General features: G+C 44.7%; 1 protein-coding gene and 1 pseudogene across 1 annotated transcript; one reads left to right on the top strand and one right to left on the bottom strand.

Moving 5' to 3' along the window:
• Window positions 1-3,473: 3,473 nt before the first annotated feature.
• On the top strand, window positions 3,474-6,875 carry LOC124975628 (ral guanine nucleotide dissociation stimulator-like). The gene is made up of 3 exons (XM_047538243.1): window positions 3,474-3,615; window positions 4,608-4,722; window positions 6,641-6,875. The coding sequence occupies exons 1-3, from the start codon at window positions 3,481-3,483 to the stop codon at window positions 6,847-6,849; spliced, it is 459 nt and encodes a 152-aa protein (XP_047394199.1). The 5' UTR covers window positions 3,474-3,480; the 3' UTR covers window positions 6,850-6,875.
• A 1,108-nt stretch (window positions 6,876-7,983) lies between these two features.
• The window catches only part of LOC124975629 (TBC1 domain family member 8-like), a 30,753-nt pseudogene continuing 14,465 nt past the window's right edge, over window positions 7,984-24,271 (bottom strand).

Raw genomic sequence — 24,271 nt, 5'->3', positions numbered from 1 at the left:
AAGTGCTTGCTCAGATGAGGTCAGAGGAACGCATAGGGTGCAGGCGGCACTCTGAAGCCTGGTGTCTAGAGTGAGTTGGACCATTGGAGGTTTGTGCAGAGGATGCAGCAGTCATAACTCCTGTGTGCTGGAAGGCATATGTAGAATGGAAGGGATCCTCCTTAGCATAATGAGGTTAGGTTATTGCAGGTCACAGACAACTGGGGTTTTTCAAGAAAACATATGTCATACTTTGCACAGACCTAAATAGGGAGCTAGCAGCTCCCTTTGCACAATTTTTCTGGATGTGGGGTTTAAGCCCTAACTCTCCATGTGTCCAGTGACAGAGAAGTCCTGTTCAAACATTGCCTCAGTGGGGTCCATACTGCATTACAACACATCAAGGAATGAGCCCATGGAGCCCAAAGGTCTCCTGGCTATCATAAAAGAGTCACAAGCATACTCTAGTTGCTGAATCTGTTTTATATCCTGTCTGTCAGAACTAAGGGGTCTAGGGTCCTGCCTGGACTACCTACAAAGGTATCATGATTCTCAGAGCAGAGATGGGATACAGGAGCAAACTCACCATTCCTCCCATCTTGTTGGGCCAAGTGTGTCTTTAGAAAGGCTGTTAGGTATTTGCACCCTTTTTATCAGAAGGACATAGCAGGGCCAACCTGACTGTTGTACCAAGATGGGGCTAGAAGCATATAGGAAGATCCCACATGAACTCTCGAAGGCCCCAGGTAGCATGATAACACATGGTGCCCTTATCTTAAGAGCTAAGCTGTCTCCTGAATGACTGACCAGTCACCCAGTGCTCTGGGTGGCTACTCCAAAACTCATTCTCTGATGAGTTTCTCCAACCCTGATCAGGTGACCTGCCAGGATAGGGCACCCGCGGTCATACGGAGGGCCTTACAAGAACACTTGCTCAATGAGGAGGATCCAGAGGACTTTGAGCTGCTTCAGATTGTGTCGGAGCATAAGAGTAAGTGGGTCCACTCGATGGTGGGGAGAAGTGACTTCCTGTGGGCTCAGGACAACTCAGCAGCCAAAGAAAGTGCTGTGGCCTGAAAAATAACCAGAGTGTGGTGGGTCATTTGTAGAAACAAAGTGCAATGATGGGAGTGTAAATCATTTCACCCTGGGACTGCTGGGTCTCCCTATCCAGTGTCCTTCCCTGGACCTGATCAGGCTTTGTAAACTTCATATCCATGAGGGGGAGAGGAGATAAGCAATGCCTGGCTGTCTATTTAGGCAGCCTTTCAGGACAGTGACACATACTTGAGAAAAGTTCTTGAATGAAGAAATCTTGCTTTAGGCACCTGGCTTCCAATCTTTCCATTTGTGTGAATGGACACCATTTAGGTGTTTTGGGACAGAGGTCATATCTGGCAGAAACGTGTGAAGCAATAGAACACTTCACAGATTGGCAAAAGGGCATTAGAGAGAGATAAAGGAAGGACGAGAAGCAAGAAGAAGAGGAGTAGGTGGACATAAAGGAAAAGGAGTTGAAGGAGGGAAAAATGAAGAAGAAGAACATGAAGAAGACCACACCCAGATGTAGAAGATGAAGAACAAGAACATCATTAAGTAGAAGAAAGAGAACAACAACAACAACACAAGATCGAGAAACACAAAGAGAACAAGAATATAACAAGAAACAGATTGAATATATGCATTGTTCAGTTCTCTGAAGGAGCCTATATTGATGGTATGAACTCCTGTACATTTCTCACTTCTGTACATTACCAAACAAGATCTCTGTACAATTTTATTTTCCTTTCACCTTCCTGATATCAGTTGCCCAAAAGTAGTTAGTAATCTCATGAAGACTTGTTGTAAGTCATCACAATTGAAAATTTCTCAAGTGTTTCCTTTCTTTTTCATTGTTAAATTAACTATTTGGGGGTAAGTGTATGTTAGCAAGAAGCTATTTTGGTTGTTTGTCAGAGGAGTCCTCTTCATTTGTGTTAAGTAATGTTTACATGAGCAAGAGGTGCTGATAGAATAATTGTGTTATAAAAAAAAGGATAATAAGTTATTCAAAAAAAAAAAGAATAATTGTGTTATTCTTCCCACTTCATGATTTCTCTATTATAAACATCGTTTGTATTATTGGGCTCCATGTTTCTTTTTCTCATCAGATGTTTTAAACATATAGGTCTAATTGCCTGAGACACTGTGCTCCCATAAATTTAAATTGAATTTGGCTTGAATAAACTCTGAATGCAAAGGAGAATGATGAGGAGGAAATGAAGAATCAGCTGATTCAAAAAATAAAAAATAAAAAAAATGGTTCCTGAAGGCACAAGCTTCCTGTAGACATCCTCCTTCCACGCCCAACACACCTCCAATTTATACCACCTCCCATTAGTGTCTTCACGTATGACTGGATTATTCCAGTGCAAGGTCAAAGCATCTACCATCACATGATTTTCTCAACCCCGTATGTGATCACTGCAGCTCCAACACAGGAGCGACTGATGGCAAATCATGATGCAAACTCCAGCATGGTCTCCATGGTAGGTTCTACCTGAACAGAGAGGTCCTGGTGTCCAGGGTGCTTTCTGTTGGAAGCTGGTAGATTGGTTTAGATCCTGTGCATACTCTTTCCTCAGGGAAAGTCCCTGAGGATGCTTTAGGTGCAATATTATCTAGATTGGAAGGCCCTCAGGTCTAGAGCTCAAGCCTGACCTGCCAGAGGCTGTCAGTCTTGGGCCATGTTCTGTTGTGTACTCCTTGAGTGTCACTCACCTTCCAACCTCTGCCCCACCCTATCCAGTGCTGAGGATCCCTGCTGATGGCAATGTGTTTTATGCCATCAATCCCCGCGTGGACTTTGATTTTGTCCTCAGGAAAAGAGTCACCAGGAAGTGGACCAACAGCAAGACAAAGGAGGTAAAAACCTACCTTACTCGCTCTTTACCCCTGGTGCTCCTTCACATCCACCAGGGTGACAAAAAGCCTCAACTCCTGGACATATGTTCTAGAATGCCCATAGAGCACCCTGACAGGTGGGGGTGGCTGAGAGATTCTGGGCTCTACTGATGTTTCCATCCCCCACAGTTCTTGGAGTCCACTTCTTTGGTGACTCCCAGGATACCACGAGCTGTGAGCAGCAGCTCTTCAGTGGCAGCCAGACCACTGCCCCAGGCCACTGAAAGCAAGGACTCCGGTACCAATAGTGTCACCAACAGCAGTTCCCTACTGCCTCATTACAACGAGCAGGCAGAAGACAGCAGCTTCGTACAGGTCCACCTGGAGGAGCAGACCAGGAGGGATTCACAGCGCATCCTGGTAAGCCTGCTGGCAGGGCTGTCTCCTGCATGAGCACAGGTGGGGGTGTTCGTCAGTTTCTGGTCTTTGCTGATATTGCTTCCACCACAGTTGTCAGAATCAACTTCTGAGGCCTCAGCCATGGAGTGTACCATCAGCCCAGCCTCCAGTAACATCTCTTCTCAACAGGTTAGGCCCAAGCCAACGGTCACAAAACACATGAAGAAATCCAGGGCCATCGGATACATAACGGGCAGATGCTCATGGCCCCGGTCCAAGAAACAGGTGAAAGACAGCTGCCTCATAAATGTCAGACTGGAGCACCAGAGTGCAAAGGATGGCAAGACTGTCCAGGTAAGCCTGGTGGAAGAGGTGTCCCCTGTGCTATCCCAGGGCAGGGAGCAAACACAAATCCCATACCATGGGCCACTCTTGCCCTCTTGAATTGTGAGTTTTTCAATGGTCAGGAAAGAGAGATGGGAATAAAGAAGAGAGAGGTCACTGTTAAGGGTTTGACCTGAGTTGAGGGAGAGCATGACCATTTCCACCCCCATTTGTGAGGGAGTCTGTGTGTTACATGGCAGTGTGCAGACCAGAAGTGCGGGGCAGGTCTTGGTGGGAGATGAGAAAAGGACAGAATGCAGGATGCAGGATGCAGGCTGCACTGTGTGGGATGGAGAATGCTGGTGTACATGGAGGAGGAGAGCAACACAAGATTCTTCCTACCCCTTGAACAGGGCGCCGAGTGTCTCGTTGTAGAAGCGATATTCATGTGGATGGAGCACACTCCACCTCCAGGGAGGTGCTGTACAGGGGCCCATTCCCATGCCACCCTGGCTGAGTGAGGTGTCCTCCTCCATCCCAGGCAGTACTGAGCCTCTGGAGGCCAGGAGCTCTCACGGCTATCATTGGTCTTCCCTCTGAGTGTGTTCTGTGCCCTGGCAATCACAACCAAAGTCTCTTGGGTTTCTGCCTGGGCCACCCCAAAATTCACTCTGCATTCTGCAACAGCCCTGGGAGAGAGGAGGTCACTGGTCCATTCCTTCCATCGTGGTGGCATGAAAGTGTTTCTCTACCCAGGCTGTGGCGTCCTTTGACCCTGAGTGAAATGTGGCTCCACAAAGGGCAATGGCAGGGCCAGGCAGACCTTTGTAGGAGGATTGGTGTCATAGCCCTGAGGAAGGCCCCAGGCAATTACCAGGAGACTACCCTCAGGTAGTGGAGTAGTGAGTAATGATTGTGCCCCTGTATTTAGAGCTGAACTTCCCCTGAATGTCCCTGACACTGTTCTTGGGTAGCCACACCACGGCCCATTTCCTCAAGGCCTATCTCCCACGTTGATGCAGGTGACATGCAACGACAGGGCTCCTACGGTCATTCGCAGGGCCCTGGAACATCACTTCCTGATGGAGGAGAAGCCACAAGACTATGAACTGGGACAAATCATCTCCCAACAGCACAGTAAGTGGGACAATCAGATGGTGGGGAGCCATATTGAAGAAGTGCAATTAGGTCAACTCGTAGCCCAAAAGAGTAGAATCTGACCAAGAAGAACACTCAAACAGGTACTGATGGGCCTGGTGCACAAAGAAAACCACACTGGCACTGCTGGGAAGGTCTCTAGGTTCTCTGATCAGCCCCAGGGGCTAGTGTACCTCCCCACCAGGTGTCCAACCCTGGATAGCAACAGGCATTCAATGCTGATATCACTGAGGAGCGAGGAAGAAAGCATTCTTGCAGGGGTCATGTGGCCCCCAGGGCTCACTGAGAGGAGTGTTTGCAGAGGAAGATGGGAACACAGGGGCTAAGGATGAAGTTGGTGCATTTGTGGACTGAAGCAGTACTATTGAAAGCCTTCTCCATGACCAGAAATCCACTCTCTGTGCACAGCATTGTCAGTATTCTAGCAAGCAGGAACAGGACTAAATGTGAAAAAAAAAACAGACTGGGAGACAGCCTCAACAGTCTGACACTGCATAAATGACCAAGCCTTCTCTGCCTGAGTCCACTTGCCTAGATGGAATCAGTAGAGCCAGGTTATTTTCCCTCACTAAAATCAGATGAGGGCTTCCTAGGCACGTATGCCACAAAGCTGACCTATAATTAATGCCATTGCTGTTTTCTGTGAACCAAAACCCTAAAGCAGCTATGATCCCCTTTCTGTCCACACTGAAAACCGCATCCAACACCAGCCTATGAAACATTCTCTCATATCCGAATCCACGAATACTGTTAAGTGAGTAGAGTTCACGGAAGTAGAAGGCTAAACCTTGGTGGGCTCGGAAATTCATAGCACAGGTACATCCATCCAAACCCAAATAGAGAACAGGCCCTTTTTAGAGGAGGGCAGCAGGAGACAGGTGTTCAGACCAGGGACTCACTGGCCGTCTGAAACCCACTGGGGGTTGTTGCATCCCTGGACCATAGGAAAATGTGGGAGTGAAGTTATTTCTTTCCTGGTCTTTGGAATGATTGATCTCAGTAGGGCAGCATTTGGGATGTGGCCTCCCTTGTAGGATGCCTGGTCCACATGGAGCTGACTAGCAACAATGGCAGAACATGGCTAACACGAGGTGTCTCAGTTGGTCATACTTTCCTCCCTGTCAAATACTTGGGTAAAATAAATTAGCAGGGGACTCCTCCTTTGGCTCTGAGTTTCATAGCATTCCATTTGGTTCTGGACTGAGACTGTACATTATGGCAGAGGGTGTGGCACCTGCAACCTATGGAGCACTTGCCAACCAGGTGATTTCATGGGATATAAGGAGACTGAGAGAGTGAAGGAGAGAAAGATGGGAAGAAGACGAGGACTACTACTAGAAGAATGAGGATAAAGAGGAGCCCCCAGGGCTGGGGATATAGCTCAGTTGCAAAAATATATGTGTGCTGAGGGCCTCTCCCTCTTCAGGTCTTCCTCTATCCATGCCCAACCTTCTTCCACTTTCTCCCACTGCTTAGTGTTCTCTTCATCTTGACTGAGTATTCCATGATCACATCAGAGCACTCAACATGGAGTGCTTCACCCAAAACCCACCAGGAAATCTTGCTGAACTGGGGGTGAAACATTGAGCACATGAGTCATCTGTGTAAGATTTCAGATGTAATCCCTAGGGGTATGCTTTGGCAAAATCAAGATGAACTGTGATCTTCTGGAGCCCAAAGCCTTTGGAGGCAACAGGCATTAGTCCTGGTGAAGTCCTAGACCTAGTTTTTCCTCCGGGAAGATGGTTGAGGATGTGTCTGGTGGTATTGGAGCTGATCTGGACAGCTCTCAGGTCTGTGGCTCAGGCCTTTGCTGGCAGAGGCTGTCAGATGTTGGGGTGTCCTGCTCTGCATGTCTCAAGTGCCACCTATCCAACCTGTACCCCTCTCTCCCCAGAAATGAAGATTCCAAAGAATGCCAACGTCTTTTATGCGATGAAGCCACATGTCAGGAGAGACTTCATCCTGAGAAAGAGGACCTATCCTCAGGATGAAAAGGATGACTGGATCCCTCCCCAACCTCCCTCTTATGAGGCAACTCAGGTGCGACATCACCGCTGGAACCTGTGGACAAGAATCTGCTCCTGTCTCTCTGGGCAGTGCTAAAGCATTGCATCATGGATGATTAATGAGATTGATTTCTAAAATGTTTACTCATCAATTCCATACATAATTGGACCTTAAGTTTTGTTATTAAAATATGTTTCTGTATTCTGATCCACTTTCATGATTTGAATCTATTCATTTTACTGGCAATTCCTAGCGGAAACATTCAACCCTAGATGAAAGAATGTTTCATTTGATCAAAATGACATTTTGGTATTGGGAGTATGGCAGATTGCATTTTCTGACTCAATTTCCAATGGGAGAAATGAAATATTGGATATTATGATACTCACATGCATGAAGGCACACACACGCACACACTCAACAGACATACAAGCACTCACACTCAGAGAGTTTGAGTTGGTTATGGTGAAATGCTTTTAATAACCTGCATTCTTCAGCAATGGGAGGATACATATATGCTCAATACTTAGGAAATTATAGATTAAGGAAATAATTATATATATATATGTATACATATGTATACATATGAATGTGAATATGTATATATACATACATATATATATATATACACACACACATAATGAATACACACACACACATATATATACCCATACCTCCAATGTGTGTGTGTGTGTGCATGCATCACATCTGAAAAGAAAGGTTTAGTCTGGATCACTAAAAGTAACAACTGATGCTGCAGGAGCTGCAGTAACTTAGGAGTGTGGGGTAATAAGGTCTGCAGCCATACCTGGTCCCCAAGGGAGTGACAAGGTCAAAACTAGTCTCTTCACTGCCACATAGTCTACTTACGAAATTGGAGTCTATTCGCCTCAAATTTTCCATATAAAGAAAAAGTATGAATGTAGCAAAAATATTTTTAGTTCTTAAAATTAGAGGACAGGCAGCCCTTTGTCCCAGGACACACACGCGGGAAACTGACACTGAGATGCTCACAGATGCCACCAGCCAGTGGGAGGAACACTTGGTTGACACCTGAAAACCCACAGGGCCGGCACCGCCCACTGCCCAAGTCACACAGCAGGAATGACACGAGAGCCGCTAACGGACAGGGGGAAAGGCCGGCTCCCCCTCTGCTGTCTGAGTCCTCAATAGACCCCTTGCAGCCCAAGATCCACGGCCACCTCTCCACCCAGGTGGAGGAGCTGGTGCTCAGGTGCCACACCCTCCATGGTCATTGCCCAGCCTCCAGTGTCCATGGCACACCAGGGAAGAAGTAGCTTCAACAACCAGGTGGGAGTCAGGGTTCTGGCTGCCCAAAGGCTGGAGGACCACAGTCAGGTGTCGGGGGTGCAGAGGTGGGCTCTTGTCTTCACGCTCCTTGCTGCTGTGACAAGACACCATTTCAAGATCCCCAAACTTGTGATCACTGCACCTGCTTGTCAAGTACAAAACAGGTGATGTGTGTCCAGCCCTCAAAAGAAAATAAAAAAAGTAAGAGGAAAATATGCAACATTATTATATATTAGTTTAAAATGTGTTTTTAAAAGTATATGTCAATGAAAGTTCTAGAAGGTGAGGCTCTGGCAGACCCAAGTCCTTTTCTGCCGTCATCCAACCCTAAGAATGAGGGAGGATCTCTCAGCAGGTTTTGTCTGTTCCAAAGGGCATCAACCCCGGCAACCTTGGAGTGTGGCAGCACCCAGCCTGTGAGGAAGGTGGGGGTGCCTGACAATCCCTCTGGATGTGGAGAGGCGTGTCTGCTCCACACCCACCCAGGGAGCACACCACCAGCCCCCCGAACCTGGGGGACATCAGATCAACCCCTACAAGCAGTGGTGTGATTCCCGACCAGCCCCTCTATCGCATTCAATGCCCACTGGAAACACCCAGCTCATCAGAGGTGACACAGGACTCACACCCCCAACTACTGGAGGCCAAATCATCTCTAGCACATTGTGTGTTCACACCCACGGGGGTCCCTTCCTACACATGCCCTCTGGAGCCCACTGACACAGAGGTGGTGAGAGGGGGACTGTCACGTCACAGAAAGCCACCATACTGCAGCCTCCTACCATGTCCTTGTCATTGGTTGAGGTGTCATAGTGCACAGGATGGTTGGCGTGGACCTGCTTCAGTCTCTCAAGCAGGGTCTCTTCCAAGGTCTCTCTATCCTTGAGCTCGATGAACTGGAAGGCCATCTTGCTCCTGATGCTAATGAGGATGGGGCTGGGCAGCAGACTGGTGTCCTCCATCTTCTCCATGCTCACTACCTGATGCAAAAGACGGCACATGAAGGGGAGGTGCCGGAGAATGGAACTGACTAATTACGCTCTGTACATGTCCCAATATGAACAATGAATCCCACTGTTATGTATAATTGCAAGGCACTAATAAAAAGATTTGAATCACAGTAAGTACTGCAAAAAAGAAGGAAGGCAGGCCTCCACGAAATGCTCACAAGTTAATCTAATATGGAATAATGGCAACAAGGACCTGATATAAAGGTTGAAAAGTGTGCAAGGGAGCATCAATAACAATCACCAAAAGGCAGAAGTAACCCAAGCTTCCATGCACAGATGAATGGGTAAGGGAACTGTGGTTTAGGCTACCATGGAATATTACTCAGACTTCCAAAGGAAGGGAATTCTAACAGATAAGAGGTGGATGAACATTAAGAACATTGTGTAGTGGAAGAAACAAGTCACAAAATGACAATGCTGTAGGATTCCACTTACAAATTGGTTACAAGGTAAATTTCATGCTATGCATAATTCAAAAATCAATTTTTAGGTATGTAGGTCATCATGTCGATTTCTTGCTCCACTGATAATAATGCTTGCAAAATGAAGACATCTATTGGAGAAGGAGGGGATAGATCTGGGAAATCATATGAGGAAAAACACTGAGTTTCTAAGCAATCAGGCTCAGGACCTATGCTACGAGAAACGAGACCCCAGAGGTCTTGATGTATAACAGCCGTGGTACCCCCTCAGCAGAGATGCCTGAGATCAAGGACCAAGCTGCTTGCATTCAGAAGCAAACTCAGGTTGCCCACACTCCCGTTTCCAATGAGAGAATCACAGAGTTATAGGAGGGACCTGATCCTAACATAAGGAGGCATTTTTAAATCTTTCACAAGTTCCACGGGAGAATAAATGCCAATTTGACCCCTATTTTCTAAAGGTGAAGCTTTTTACAGTTTGTCTTTTTTTTTTGTATTTTTTTAGGCAACAAAAGGGGAGGATCCCTTCCTAAAGAGCTGTAGGAAAAGCTTGGATTGCGAGGCATGTACTTTTGAATGACAGCTTTATCAACAGTGTGGGGCTAGGGTATGTTGTTCTTACCATCACTTCTAGGCAACCTTTGGTTGCCATAGCAACAAGAGAAAAAAGGAAGGCTGAAGGGGTAATGCTGTAATTCAGCCCACATTTCCCTCCGGGAGCCTGGCCATCAGATGGCCCAAGGTGCTCTGGATGGGATATAGTTGGAGTGTGTCCCCCGAAAGTTCTTGTGTTGAAAGCTTGATCCCCAATGGGGCAGCATTAAAGGGTGGTGGAACCTTAAGAGGTGAGGTCTAGTAGGGGAAGGATGGGTCACTGGAAGAATAGCCCTCAGTAGGGATTATGGGACCTGGTTCATTCCCACAACAAGGATTGTTACAAAGAATGGTCCTTCCCCATTCTCTGGCTTCCTGTCTTCAGACATGATGTTTCCATCTACTCATGCTCCTGCCATGGGGGCACTGTCCACCACAACACCCTCACTGGTGCTCACCCAACACCATGTTCTTGAGCCTCAGGACTGGGAGTTAATTAAGCCTTTTCTTCCTTTTTTTGGTTAATAAGTAAACCTGGCATCACAGATTTTGTTGTAGTAGCAGAAAATGGACTCAACCACATGGGTTAAAAGATGAAATGGTGCATCAAAGTGTGCATGGCAGGTCAAGCAGAGGGGAGAGGCAGGGTGTACCTCTCTGAGCAGAAGGACAACATTGTAGCAGCCATCTTCTATGCTGGCAAAGCAGGTGGAGCTGTCAGAGGAAAACATGCGTCCTGCGGTGTGGAACCGACTGAAGGGCGTCCAGAGGAGCAGTCCATCACAGTGTGCAGCTTCTGTTTCTCGGTAGCCTGAAAAAGATTCAAAACAGCTCCTTCTGTGCTTGGGTTTCAAGGTCCCTGGTGAGAGGTGGGGGGAGTTCAAGATATGGAAAGATCAACAGACATGAGATTGAAAAGAAAACACTTTTGAACTTGCTGGCACAACGTGATAGTTTAGTGACTGAAATAAAAAAAAGTCATGCTCCTCCAGAGCCTGTGAGCCCCATGTTCCATCCAGACATTCAGTTGCCCTTCCAACCAAGTGCAAGGAGCAGAGCCCGCTGTCCCCACCAGCAAGAAATTCATAAACTCATGAACTCAAATAAGTATTAGATCCTGGTTTGAATAACTCAGTACTCCAAAAATGGCAGCAAAGGCCATGTGTGGAGAAGTTAGATGATAAGCGGGGTGAGCATCGGTGAGACATGGGGAAGGTGGAGCCCTTGCACGCTGCTCGTGGAGGCCAACTGACACTCTCACCTTGGCAAACAGCCAGAAGCCCTCAAACGTTGAAAGTGGACCTAGTGTTTACCCAGACATTCCCTCCCAGGTGAATGCACCCAACACACTTGAGCACTGTCGTCCACTAACTGGCACACAAACACAGCAGCAGATTCATAGTCCAAGGTGGAAACTACCCCATGTCCACCAGTTGATCAATGGACACAGCAAATGTGGCACATGCCCTCAAGCAGGGTAGATAGTACTCAGCCATCAACAGAAAGTGTGCATGGACAGAGCTGGAAACCTCAGGCTGAGTGAAAGAAGCCAGACACAAAGACCACAAGGTGCCAGTTTCATTTACATGAAATGTCCGCACAGGAGGCTGACAGGCAGAAATAAGGAGTGGCTGCTCATTAATGTGAGGCTTCTTGGGAGGGTAATAAAAGGTTCCGTGGCTGTAGTGATGATTGTGTGGTCCTGTGAATATTGTAAAACCTCAACTACCCATTGAAAGTCTTAACTGTTCAGATGTGAATAACCGAAAAGGAGCCTGACTTTTCTCCAGAGGAGTACCAGGGAGCCAGGGAAAGGCAAGTGCACAGTGCCAAGTACACACACTGAATCACACATAATTTCCTACATTCGTATAGGAATATATGCCTGGTGTAGCTCCACATCTTGTACAACCACAAGAAGGGAAGCTGTACTCCATGGATGTAGGACATGTCAAAGTACATGTGACGGTCAAGTATATCTACAAAGAACAAAGAAAAAGAAGTTCACATAGTGCAAGAATGGAAGGTGAGGTCCCTCAAGGGGATCACAAGGTCCCTGAGAGTCAACAATGCCCAACACACTTACATTTAACTCTAAAAATTTTGCTGTCAACATGCTGAGAGTAGAATGGTGGAAACCAGAGGCCAGAGAGGTTGGCTCAGGAGCTCTGAGCCAGTGAGAGAAGGAGCAGAAAGTTCCGGGGTGCTGCTGCAGAGCAAGTGACTACAGGTGCCAATCCCACATGAAATTCTTCAGCCTGCTAGATAAAAGGATTTAGGGACCAGGAAACAAAAACAATGATCAGAGCCCCAAGAGTCTCTTTCGTAAGGAAGAGATAAGCGCCATCCATCTTCCAAAAGAACTATCACACATCAGAGGTGACCCAACACCACATGGAGTTGAATTTGGGAACAAAGAAAAAAGGAAACCTATAAAGAGCATTTTTTTTGTGTGTCTTTTGTGGCAACATGTGACCAGTTTGAACTACATGCACACAGCTGGAAGGGACGGGAAGTCATTCTGAATACATGAAAACCCCAAAAATGCTGCTGTTCAAGGACCACCACTGAGAAAGATGCACCCCCACCAGACAGTGAGAAGAAAGAGCATGTCTTAAGGAGGAAGAGATCTGCTGTTTTCAAAATGACTCCTTGTATTAGCACTGAACACTAGACCTCATGGTTTTGAATGAATTCACTACAGGTTGAGTCGGCCTTATTCAAAATGCTTGGGACCAGAAGAGTTTCAATTTTCAGAGTTTTTCAGATTTTATAAGATCTATGTAAACTTTAGCAGTTGAGCATCCCTAATTAAAAAATCTAAATAAAAACTGCTCCAAAATTCGGTTACAAAACAAGAGTTTCAGATGCTGAGGTACTAAACTGCCTCATGAGCAAAGGCATTATAGCTATGGTTTACTCATCTCCTTGGATATTTTAAAGAAATGTCAATCGAAAAAAAAAATACAGGAATGTTAAAACAGATAAACAATTTTGAAGTAAAAGATTAAAGCTGTTTTTAAGATTAAACATAGGATTATATGATTTGGCTATTCCATTTCTGGGTAAAAATACTCAATAGAATCGGAAGCAGGTGTCAGAGAAATTAGTGTGCCCAGTTCACGACAGCATTGTTCACAATAGCCAGAAGGTGAAAGCAAAATAAGCGTGCATGGACAGACGAGTGGATAAACACAGTGGGGTATGTACATATGATGGATTATGATTCAGCCCTGAAAAGAAAGGTCATTCTGACACATGCTGTGACAGAGATGAACCTTGACGACATTATATTAAGCGAAATAAGCCCAAAGCAAAACATTGAGTGTTGTCTACTTACGTGAGGGATCCAGCTGATTCCACAGAGACAGCAGAATGGCGGTTGTGAGGCAAGGTTGAACAGGGTGATAGTGTCTAGTAGGTAGACTTTTAGTTTAATCAAGTCAGAAGAATTCTGGAATGGGCAGTGAGGATGGTCATGTATCAGTGTGAACATACTTAATGCCACTGAACTGCATGCCTGAAAATGGGGAGGTCTGTGTTATATAAATTTCAAAGTAAAGAAAAAAAAAACCCTGTTTAATGACTAGTAGTATTTGATCAGTCCTGATTCTGTAAGTATGTCAAAAATTGAATCCAGGACAGTACTCTGTGGTCTCTCATAGGATCTTTCATAACGGTTCACCTTGACATGAGAGCTGTGGTTATTTACCCAGTTATGATCTGCAAAGCTGAAATCAAATTCCAACTCAAACACTGGGTTTGAACTTCAGATGATAAAGCTGAATTCCTTAGTGACACTGCAAGCAACTAGCCTGACAGTCTCCATGACTGGTGTCACCATGGACCAAATTATACAAAATACTGACTTACTCTATTGATGACAAAGGTATCGAAATCAGTTCAGCTGCCCTGAAAACATTTTTTACCATGTGATTTAAGATGAAAAGATGAGGACTTGGTGTAGCTCGGTGGTAGAGCCCTGGTCTCGCATGCATAAGGACCTGGGTTCAACCCCAGCACCACCAGAAAACCAAAAAAAGGTTTCTATACAAATACCATGCCATTTTATGAAAGAAACTTGAGCATTCATGGGGTTTGCTATGCACACAGGCCCTCGAACCAATGCCCAGGGACACAGCGAAGACCTCACAACCAAAAGGTGCTAAGCAAAGCACACGAAAAGGTCAAGCAGCTGAGGGACACCATGGGACTGAAGCTCTACCTCTTGGTGATCTGGCTTGGCTCCTGCACATCTGGCTCCAGACCTCATTATCCAGCAGCCTCCGCAGAATCACATCTACCAGCTGCTCCATGATCTTCAAGACCACATACAGAATCAGAAACATGGAGGAGTCACGCTCCTTATTCTGTGTGGTGATCCAGATGGTGTCCGCCACAAAGACGTTGGCTGTCCTTTCCAATTTCTGGATATCAACCCAAGGTATTACAAGTTGAACTGAAAGAGAAAAGATGCAAAATCAGATCCCCCATAAAGTGGGAGCCAAACTTCAAGCATCAGCAAATAACAATCCAACGTTCTATTTGTCTCTTTTAAGCTAAAATGCAAAAGTCTCAAAGCCTGTGCAGGGGAAGAGTACACAACTGCCTGACAGCTGCTGGTGAAACCCAACTCATGGGCCAAGGGTTTTCTTAAAGATTGAAGTGTCATCTCCCAGGTTGCTGGCTACTGCATACTTTCAAGGACCAACATTTTGCAATCCAATAGCATACATCTTCAAGAATATTTCAACACTCATGCAAAAGTTTCTGAATCACACAAAATCTACTTTCAAAAACAGCACTCACACATCAAGGTAGAAAAAAAGGAGTGTGCAAGAGGGTTATTCATTTCTTGTTCACAGAAGCGGGCTGAGCATCGAGTCTGTGTCACATGACTCTTATTATGCTTTGAAGACACTACAAGCAGATTCTATGAAATGCTAAGGTAATACAGTACAGTCAGGCACAGTGTATGTGCACCTCCGAGCTACCTGCAAGCCTGAGGCAGGTGGGTGTCTTGATCCCAGGGTTTTAGGTTCAGCCTGGGCAACAAAGCAAGACTTTCACTTTAGAAAAAGAAAGCAGGTGCTGGGACATAGCTCAGTAGCAGAGCACTTGCCTAGCATGTGTGAAGCCCTGGGTTTGATTCCCAGCACTGCCAGAAAGACATCCAGGTGCTGTGGCACCCACCTTTAATGCCAGTGACCCAGGAGGCTGGAGGATCCCTCCTTGCTAGGGAGGTAACTTAGCTAGTCCTTGTCTGTCGGGGTTTCGGCCGGACCCCTGGCCCTAGGTGTGGCAAGGCTAAGATGGTGCCTGGCAGTGAGCCAGAGCAGTTAACTTTTGCACAAACAACTGACATTATTTTGAGGAAGTTCCAGGGATTGGCTGAACTCTCTGATGGACAGTGCAGGTCCACTGTATGCCTGCCTTTGCTGCCTGTATCTGTGGATGCTCTCCCCTCGTGCTGGAGTTGCTGATTGGTTACAGTACTGTATATATTGGAGTGTAAGTTCCTCAAAGAGGAGAAACAAAGAAAGAACTATGAGGAAGTAAGCGCGCAAAATAAAGAGCTCAAAAGAACCAGGTTTGCGTCTCGTTTCTCTGCGGGCAGGGAGCACGACAAGTGGTGCTGAAATCCCGGGAACCAAAGAACAATAATTTTTCACAGACAAGGGTAAGTTAAGTGGTAAGTAATAAAGTAATAAAATAATAAAGCAATAAAGTAATAAAGTAAGTAAGGCTAAAAAGCCCGGTAACAAAAAAAAAAAAAAATTAATAGGCTTTAAGCCCGGTAACAGAGAAAGATTAATAGGCTTTAAGCCCGGTAACAGAGAAAAATTAATAGGCTTTAAGCCCGGTAACAGAGAAAAATTAATAGGCTTTAAGCCCGGTAACAGAGAAAGATTAATAGGCTTTAAGCCCGGTAACAGAGAAAAATTAATAGGCTTTAAGCCCGGTAACAGAGAAAAATTAATAGGCTTTAAGCCCGGTAACAGAGAAAGATTAATAGGCTTTAAGCCCGGTAACAGAGAAAAATTAATAGGCTTTAAGCCCGGTAACAGAGAAAGATTAATAGGCTTTAAGCCCGGTAACAGAGAGAGGTTAATAGGCTGAAAGCCCGGTAAAAGTTCACAGAAGGCAGACTCGTTGCCCGGTAAAATTAGTTAGTTTCAATTTATGAAGTGGTACCAAATTGTGTGTGTGGTGTGTGTACTTTTCGTGTTGTTTGTGTGGTTCATCTGGGTGATTGGGTTAGCTCTTAGCAGTGTTAGAATTTGACCATGGGAACAGAACTCTCCAAAACTAGGAATGCAACAGCCTCTTAGGGAATTGCTAAAAAATCACGGAACCCCTTTAAAGGCAAAAACAGCACGCACATTTCTCGATACTGTAGAAAGAGTTTCTCCGTGGTTCTTGGATGAAGGACTGTTAATTATTCCACAGTGGGAACATAATATAGTAGCCATAGTCCCCACAAGTATTGGGAAATAATTGTTTCATGATTTTCTGCATTCAAACCTAACCTGATTTCTCAACCAGAAAAAAAAGGGTTAAAAAGTCCTGGGTGATCCTCCCTCCCCTCTGCCTGGCCTTGTCAAGGCCTGCAATGGAATGTAAACTGCAGCAGTCTCAGCGGGAAGGAGGAGGGGTAACCTGAAGAAAAGAAAAAAAAAAAAAGGGTGTCCGTTTTAAACTTAACTAACTTATTTTCTAGGATTCTTCGTTTGTTTTGTTTTTCTTTAATGCTGTATTTTTGAGCTCATAATTTTGATCCTACATACCTAGGTTAATGATTTTTTTTTCTTTTTGATCAGTTCTATTTTTTATTAAACTGAAGTTTTTGAACATCTGTTTCATTGCAATGAACATTTACCTATAAAGTTTCAAGGCCTTTGATTTTATGTTATGTGTTATGTCGTGCTGTCTAATGTCATGTTTTGTCAAAACTGAGCGCTCTTAAAATTAAAATTTAAATATGGATCCAAATACTTTTATTCATGTGATTTAAAAGGGTTCAATTTAAATTGGGTAAACTAATAAAAGTAAAATGTCTTTAAAAATAACTCACAAGTCTCTAGGTGGTTAAGCTAATAAAATATTGATGTTAATAATATGTCTAATATCAATTGCTTCTAGGACTTTTCTTCAACAGGAAGGAGGCAGCAAATCCTGTTCAGGACACTTGTCTGATATCTTGGTTTTTATAAAATAAATAAATTGGAGTTAACATGTATGGGATTACTCAAATGTGTTTGTAGAGACGTCTGGTTAATTTACAAAGTTAAAATGCTAATTGTTAAATAACATCAAGTACTCTTAACTCCTTAAATTACATGGGGTAACATACTTAAACATTATTGGTGTTTTCATAGGTTGGTAAATAAAAAGGGTTTACAATTACATTATGTCCTCACTAAACTAGAAACAAGGTTACTAAGAGTTATGTCCTAACAAGTGGAATTCTATATACAAAGGGTCCCAAAAGTTTCAACTGTGTTTCAATTAAGAGTACTATAAACAACAGAATATTTAATCTTATTAAAATAGAGTGATTCATCTAAATTCAGAAATTTCATAAGAGTTGTATCAGAATGTGAACAAAAAGGGGTCAACAAATAGGAAAGAGAAAATAAAAGGTTCTGGGTTTAAAAATGTATTTAATAAAAAGGAAAAGAAAATGTTTCTGGATAAGAAAGTCTGTATGTAATAAAGGGCAAGTTTCAACAAGTCTGTGTGTAACTAAGTTGGTTGTATGTATGTAAAACAGCTAAAGCTATTTAAGGTTTTTCCTAAGGTGAAATACTAATGTTCTGATATAAGCCAAAGTTTAATCTATATGGTAAAATGACATGGTAAAATGACAAGGATTTCTTAGAAACACTAATTTAATCTTAACTTTGTGTCTCTTAAGTTTTATTCTTTAAAACAATTGTCTTAAAAATAGGGGTTTATACAATTATGGTTAAGCAACTGTTAAAAATTGTACTACGTTATAAAGTCTAAATTTTTCTTTAAAAACTAAAATTGGTAAGAACCAATTCCTCACTAAAATTAAAATAACTCTAACCACAGATGTACCTTATAACCCACAAAAACAAGGTATTGTTGAACATACACATCTCACCCTCAAAAATGCTCTTTATAAACAAAAAGGGGGAATAGAGGAGACCTTCAGGTCCCCTAAAGATAAACTTTCTCTTTGTCTCTTTGTTTGGGGTTTTTTAACTCTGGGTAATAAGGGTAACTCGGTGCTTTACTGGAGCTGCGGCTCAGTTTGTGTGTTTCCACGGAATAAACTAACTTACAACCTCTTTTTAGTCTCTTAGGAGGAACAGTTCAACTATGTAACAAAACAACTGCTTCTCTCAATTGTACTTCAGATTTGTGCTATCTCTCAATGTTGAAATGCTTCTAGGGTTCCTGCTGGCAGACTTAATGTGTGTTCCTACCTTCCTACCAGTCCCAGTCTCTGTTACAGATGCAGAATTGCCAGTGTTACTATCAAGAAACAGGAGAGAATTTGGCATCACAGCGACTATGGTCACTACAATAATGGTTTCTACAACAGCAACACTAACAACTGCCATACCTACAACAGCAGTCAATCACTTGGCCAAAAATACAGCTGCAGCCTTACAGACTAAAGAAACTCTAAACCAACATTTAAGAACAGGCATTCTCCTGGTGAAGAGTGGACCTATTACAAGAACAAGTGGACATATTACAAGAACTTTTGGGACTGGGATGTGTTCACTCTTTAAGAGCTGTTTGTGCTACCCCCATTGTATATGATAATTCCAGCACCGCAGCTGGGTTATCTAAAAAATTGTCAGCCTATCTTACTTCTACTTGGTCGTCTCAATTTGATAATCTTACCTCGCGACTTAGGGCTAAAATTGTCAAAGTTAATTCTACTAGGGTACAAATTGCTTCTATGTCTGAGCTGGCTAAATGGTTTTCTTCTGCTTTCAATTTTGTAAACAGTGGGCAGGTTTGGGCACTTTGGGACTGCTTCTCCTCATTGGTATCCTTTTCCTCACTCGTCTGGTTGTACAACTACGAGCCACCCAACAAATGGACCAGATTATTTTTCATCAGGCCATGACTGCCCTAGAGGCCGGCAGTTCCCCACAAGTATGGCTCTCGATGCTGGACCGGTAGTCAGACGGGTAAGGAAGGAGGTGACCCCGTACCGACCTAAGACAGGAGCTGTAGCATGCTCTACAGTTATCCGATGACGGGTAAGGATGGTGGTTGACCACTCCGCCTAAGACAGGCACGGTCCCGAGCTTTCCTTTTCTTTTTAAAAGAGAAAAGGGGGAACTGTTGGGGTTTCGGCCGGACCCCTGGCCCTAGGTGTGGCAAGGCTAAGATGGCGCCTGGCAGTGAGCCAGAGCAGTTAACTTTTGCACAAACAACTGACATTATTTTGAGGAAGTTCCAGGGATTGGCTGAGCTCCCTGATGGACAGTGCAGGTCCACTGTATGCCTGCCTTTGCTGCCTGTATCTGTGGATGCTCTCCCCTCGTGCTGGAGTTGCTGATTGGTTACAGTACTGTATATATTGGAGTGTAAGTTCCTCAAAGAGGAGAAACAAAGAAAGAACTATGAGGAAGTAAGCGCGCAAAATAAAGAGCTCAAAAGAACCAGGTTTGCGTCTCGTTTCTCTGCGGGCAGGGAGCGCGACACTTGTCTCAAAAAGCAAGGTTGGGATGGGGGGCAGGGCTCAACAGTTAAGTGCTCTGGCTTCAATCCTCAGTAATACTGCTACTAATAAAGATAATGTAAAATAGTGCAGGTGATACATTTTTAAACAAACATGCTAGTCCCAGATTTTTTTTTTGGGGTGTGTACCAGGGATTAAAGTCAGGGGCACTTGGCTAATGAGCCTCATCCCCAGCCTAATTTTGTATTTTATTTAGAGACAGGTCTCACTGAGTTGCTCAGTGCCTCGCCTTTGCTGAGGCTACCTTTCAACTTGCTATCCTTCTGTCTCAGTCTCCTGGGACGCTGGAATTACAGGCATGCGCCATTATACGCATCTGAGAATTAGTGTGGATACAATGATAGGCAGTAGGCTAATGCAGAAGAAAACCGGAGAAGATAAAATCATGTCTGTTAGCCGATTCCTCATACAGATAACAAGTAGAAAAACATGATCGAATATTAGCAATAATTAATTTTTTTCCAAGTATCATCATCCTAACACAATTAGGTTTAGTGACAATCCTTAGTGTTCCAAATGAAATCATTTCCTTTTCACCTCAGAGAATGAATGTCATATTGTAACATTTCCTTCCACTTATTTAGCCATAGCATTTTCGATGACTTTAGAATTGTAAACAGCCTCATTACTATGTCAGGCCTGGGACTACTCTTTTCCAGCTATGCCAGCTCTTCTGCCCACACTAGTTTCATCTACACTGCCTACTTGTGTTCATTAAGTGACTGCTCTGTGGAATGCCCTGCACTTAAGCAGCACAAATAGGAAAAACTACACTACAAGCAAATAAGTAACACCAACTTGGCAGAACCCAGCCCAGAAACAGACATGGTGTACATTATAAGGGGATAAGGAAGGCATGGTGGACGTGACCAATCTGAACTGGGTATTGAAGGACAAACAGGAGTTTCTAAAGAGGCTAAGAAGAGAAGGAAAAGCATTTGGAAAAGTGTTCATTTGGGAAAGCATTTCAGAAAGAAGGATGGCCAAGGTTAGGCTGGGGCTCATTCCAAGCATGGTCAGGAGAGGACTGGGCACACAGGGCAGGATACTGAGGCATCAGAAGGGAGTCTGGTGAGACTGAAAGAGAAAACAGTATGTGCAGGAGGCTGGCCACAGCAGATATTCAGAAGGAGGCCTCCCACTGGCTGAACTTGGAGAATAATGAAGAAAACCACACATACGTGTGCATCTCCCGTGCCACCCAGCACGGGCTCTTGAAATGGCTTCTGAAAGTGCTTTCAATGGCAATGGCTTTTGAAACCTTGAACACACAACTGACACCTGTGGCGTTGCCTTTTCCTATGGAAATGCCAGTACTGAGGACAGTGCCCACTGCTGGTGTGATGTTATAAATTCTTTCTGGATTTGAAGTGGACCCAGGTAAAGTGTTCTGCATATACAACAGTCATGATGTTCAAGGACGGGTGTTTTAAAAGATGTCCTTCTGCATTAAGAAGCAGAAGTACATGCTACTCCTATAGAAATATTCACCCATCAGATATGATACTGTATCTTCAACATAATCTATGATAGTAAAAGGCTTTGAGTAGCTATTTAAATAAGTTACACAGATATGCTCCTGAAGGTAACAGAAAAATGAATTGTCTCCAGAAAACAAGCAAAAAAAGAAAAAATCAAGCTCCTTCATTGTAGCATGTATACTTCAACTTAATTATCTGCACAAATCATTTGGAAACTAATCCAGTATCACCTGCTGTCTTCTCAACCACCCACTTAAATCTTTTGCTGTGGGATTTAACCTTTAATGGCTTCTCTAGGGAGCCATGCCAATCAACCCCAGGGCCAACTTTATCTTGAAGGACCAAATATTGCAGATGCTGGCACTGGCCTCACATGACTTCATTGACCAGGAGAAGGGGTAGAAGCAGAGGTGGTTGATGCTGATGTACAGACAGCATTGGCGGGGCACCCAGCCCTTACAGCAGCAGCAAGAGCAGTAGGTGACCACCTTCTCTGCCTCGAGGAGGACGAACCTGGCCTCCAACGTCACCACCGCTTCTCAGAACTTCCTGGGCTCCCCTTTCTGCTCAGCAAGCCTGCTGCTGCTCTCTTAATCTCTTAAGCAATCAGACCCTGACTCACAAGAGACAGGGCCTTCATCCAGGGAGCTGGGCAAAGGGAAGGAAGACAGCACAAGGGACAGGAAGCAGGAAGGACAGATGCACCCAGGCACTTAAGGAATCGCTGTTGTTTCCACGACAACCACTCCTGTCCACAACCCTGAAACAGCCACAGCCAGAGGGGGAAAAAAAGGCAGAGATCAATTAACCATCACAAGGTTGCAAAACACAAAGAAAAGTCTCTCAGACACTTACTGACCATGAAGCTGTGGCTGAATCAGCTGACTTCTAAGGTTTTGAGAATTTTAATTCACAATTATTTCCCAAATCCTCCCTACACTCATGCTACAGTTTGGATCTTCAATGCCTCCCCAAGGTCCATGTGTTAAAGGCCTGATTCCCAGCTAGTGTATTGGGAGGTGATGGAACTGCACAAGGTGGGGTCTGGCGGGAGGTCCTTGGATGACTGGGCGCGTGCCCTTGAAGAGGACAGCGGGACCCCAGCCCCTTTCCTCTCTGCTCCCTTGCTTGCCATGAATTGAACACTTTTCTTCTGCCATGAGCTGCTGCCTTGATGTGCTGTCCCATCACAGGCTCACAAGCAAGGGGCCCGATCAGTCACGGACTGGAGCCTCCAGAACTGGGAGCCAAACCAACCTTCCCTAAGTCAGTCACTCAGGTATTTGTGACAGCGATGAAAAGCGAACCAACACAAGAGATACAAAACCCAGTGACTGGCTCTGGTGTGGGAACTCACATCAGCCCCGAAGAACTATGCAACTAGGACCTAAGAGTCTCTTTAAAACATGAACAAATATCTTCATTAGGTTCAAAAAGGTCAGTATAAAGCCAACTGCAGGATCTGGAGAAGACTAATGCCATGCACCACCACTGTCCACTCTATACTTGTTCAAGGTGGAAGGGAGGACCCTGGCCAAGCTTCTAGAGGGCAGAAGTACTCCTAAATCCCTGGGGAGTGTGGGAAACAGCAGAGGGCACAATCTGACACTGCAACTCTTTTGTCAACCACCACCAAGAAGGGACCTTTGTGATCTGTGGTGGTGACAGAAGAGACTAGAATAAAAGCTGTGGTTCATTTCTCAAGGGTGACAGTCTGTCGTTACCTGTCCTTTTCTTTTTCTTAACATTTTCATTTGTGTTTTATATAACTGTCTTATGAGAGCCTATGTTTCCTAAGATGAGGCTGTTTTCTCAGGGGTGTTACCAAATCCTCACTGTATAAGTCCTATTAGAAATGAAACCTGGGCACTCACATTAAAATAATCTAATCATAATTACTATAAAATAAACCTCAGTGCTGGTGAAGTGTACTGTTTTCTTCATTATTTATCAGGCTCTAGAGCCGACTGGCATGGCCGAGAACAGGATTCAGAGGCTCCAAGCAGACATGATGGTGGCCATAGGGCCTCCCAACTGTCATGGCTGCATGTCTGGTCCCAGGAAGAGCTGAAGCAGAGGGATTTTTCAAGTTTTATGGAGCAGCCAAGGGCCCAGGAAAGATCCAACTCTCACACCCTGTGGATCTGGCCTGAGGAGTGGCGAGAACAAAGGCCACGATGTGCTCTCACTCCCCAGCACTGCCTCCTCAGCTTTCCTTTCTTCCTTCCTTTCTTTTTTTAGGGCATACTAGCTTTGAAGTGTCACGGATCAAAACTGTCACCCCCAAACATGCCACTTCAGCATAAGGATAACTGAGCCAAAGATAACTGAGAGACAAAAAAAACGGGGTACCAGAAAGACTCTCTGCCCTGCCCCATCTGCCTCGACTCAGGAGGGACTCTCCATCTGCACAGGTGTGTCCCCCTCTGTCCTGGGAAGACACCTTTGACCTCTTGATCTCAGCAGCATGAGGGGCTCACACAGCCTCATGGAGAGGGCCCTACCCTGCCATTAGTTTCCCCCATGTTTACCTCCCCGACCCTGCACCACCCCAGAAGATGGACCCCTTTTCCTGTCACTTCAGTCCTCAGTCAACTGGTTGCTTTCCCTTAAGGTGCTGTACAAGTTCGATTCTAACCACCCTACCAGTTACATGGCTGAGTTTCGGCCACGTGTATACACTCTGAGTGCATTCATATCAACTCTTTCTCTCTTGCTCATCTGCTGCATAGCAATGTCATTTCCAGGGCCTCAACTACAGAACCTAGGGAGAGGACACGTTTCCTTCTCCTACAGAAGGGTTTCAGGAAGCAGCATAGCAGAAATCAATTTCCTTCCACCCAAGCAAGGGAAATACCTCAAGAAAAGAACCACTACAGTTCACGTTAGGCCAAGAGAGGCAGGTCAAGTGTTGCTGATGCTCAGTCCCATCTGATACAGGACATCGAGGCACAGTTCATCGGCAAG

This window comes from Sciurus carolinensis, unplaced genomic scaffold (genome assembly GCF_902686445.1).
Source record: "Sciurus carolinensis unplaced genomic scaffold, mSciCar1.2, whole genome shotgun sequence".
In the NCBI taxonomy this organism is placed as follows: Eukaryota; Metazoa; Chordata; class Mammalia; order Rodentia; family Sciuridae; genus Sciurus; species Sciurus carolinensis.
This window is presented reverse-complemented; position numbering and strand designations above follow the sequence as displayed.

Bases quoted from the DNA above. Each gene is read 5' to 3' on its own strand.
- LOC124975628 (XM_047538243.1), top strand. From the start codon at position 3,481: ATGAAGAAATCCAGGGCCATCGGATACATAACGGGCAGATGCTCATGG. The intron at 3,616-4,607 runs GTAAGCCTGGTG...ACGTTGATGCAG, and splicing joins AGGATGGCAAGACTGTCCAG to GTGACATGCAACGACAGGGC. The intron at 4,723-6,640 runs GTAAGTGGGACA...CTCTCTCCCCAG, and splicing joins AATCATCTCCCAACAGCACA to AAATGAAGATTCCAAAGAAT.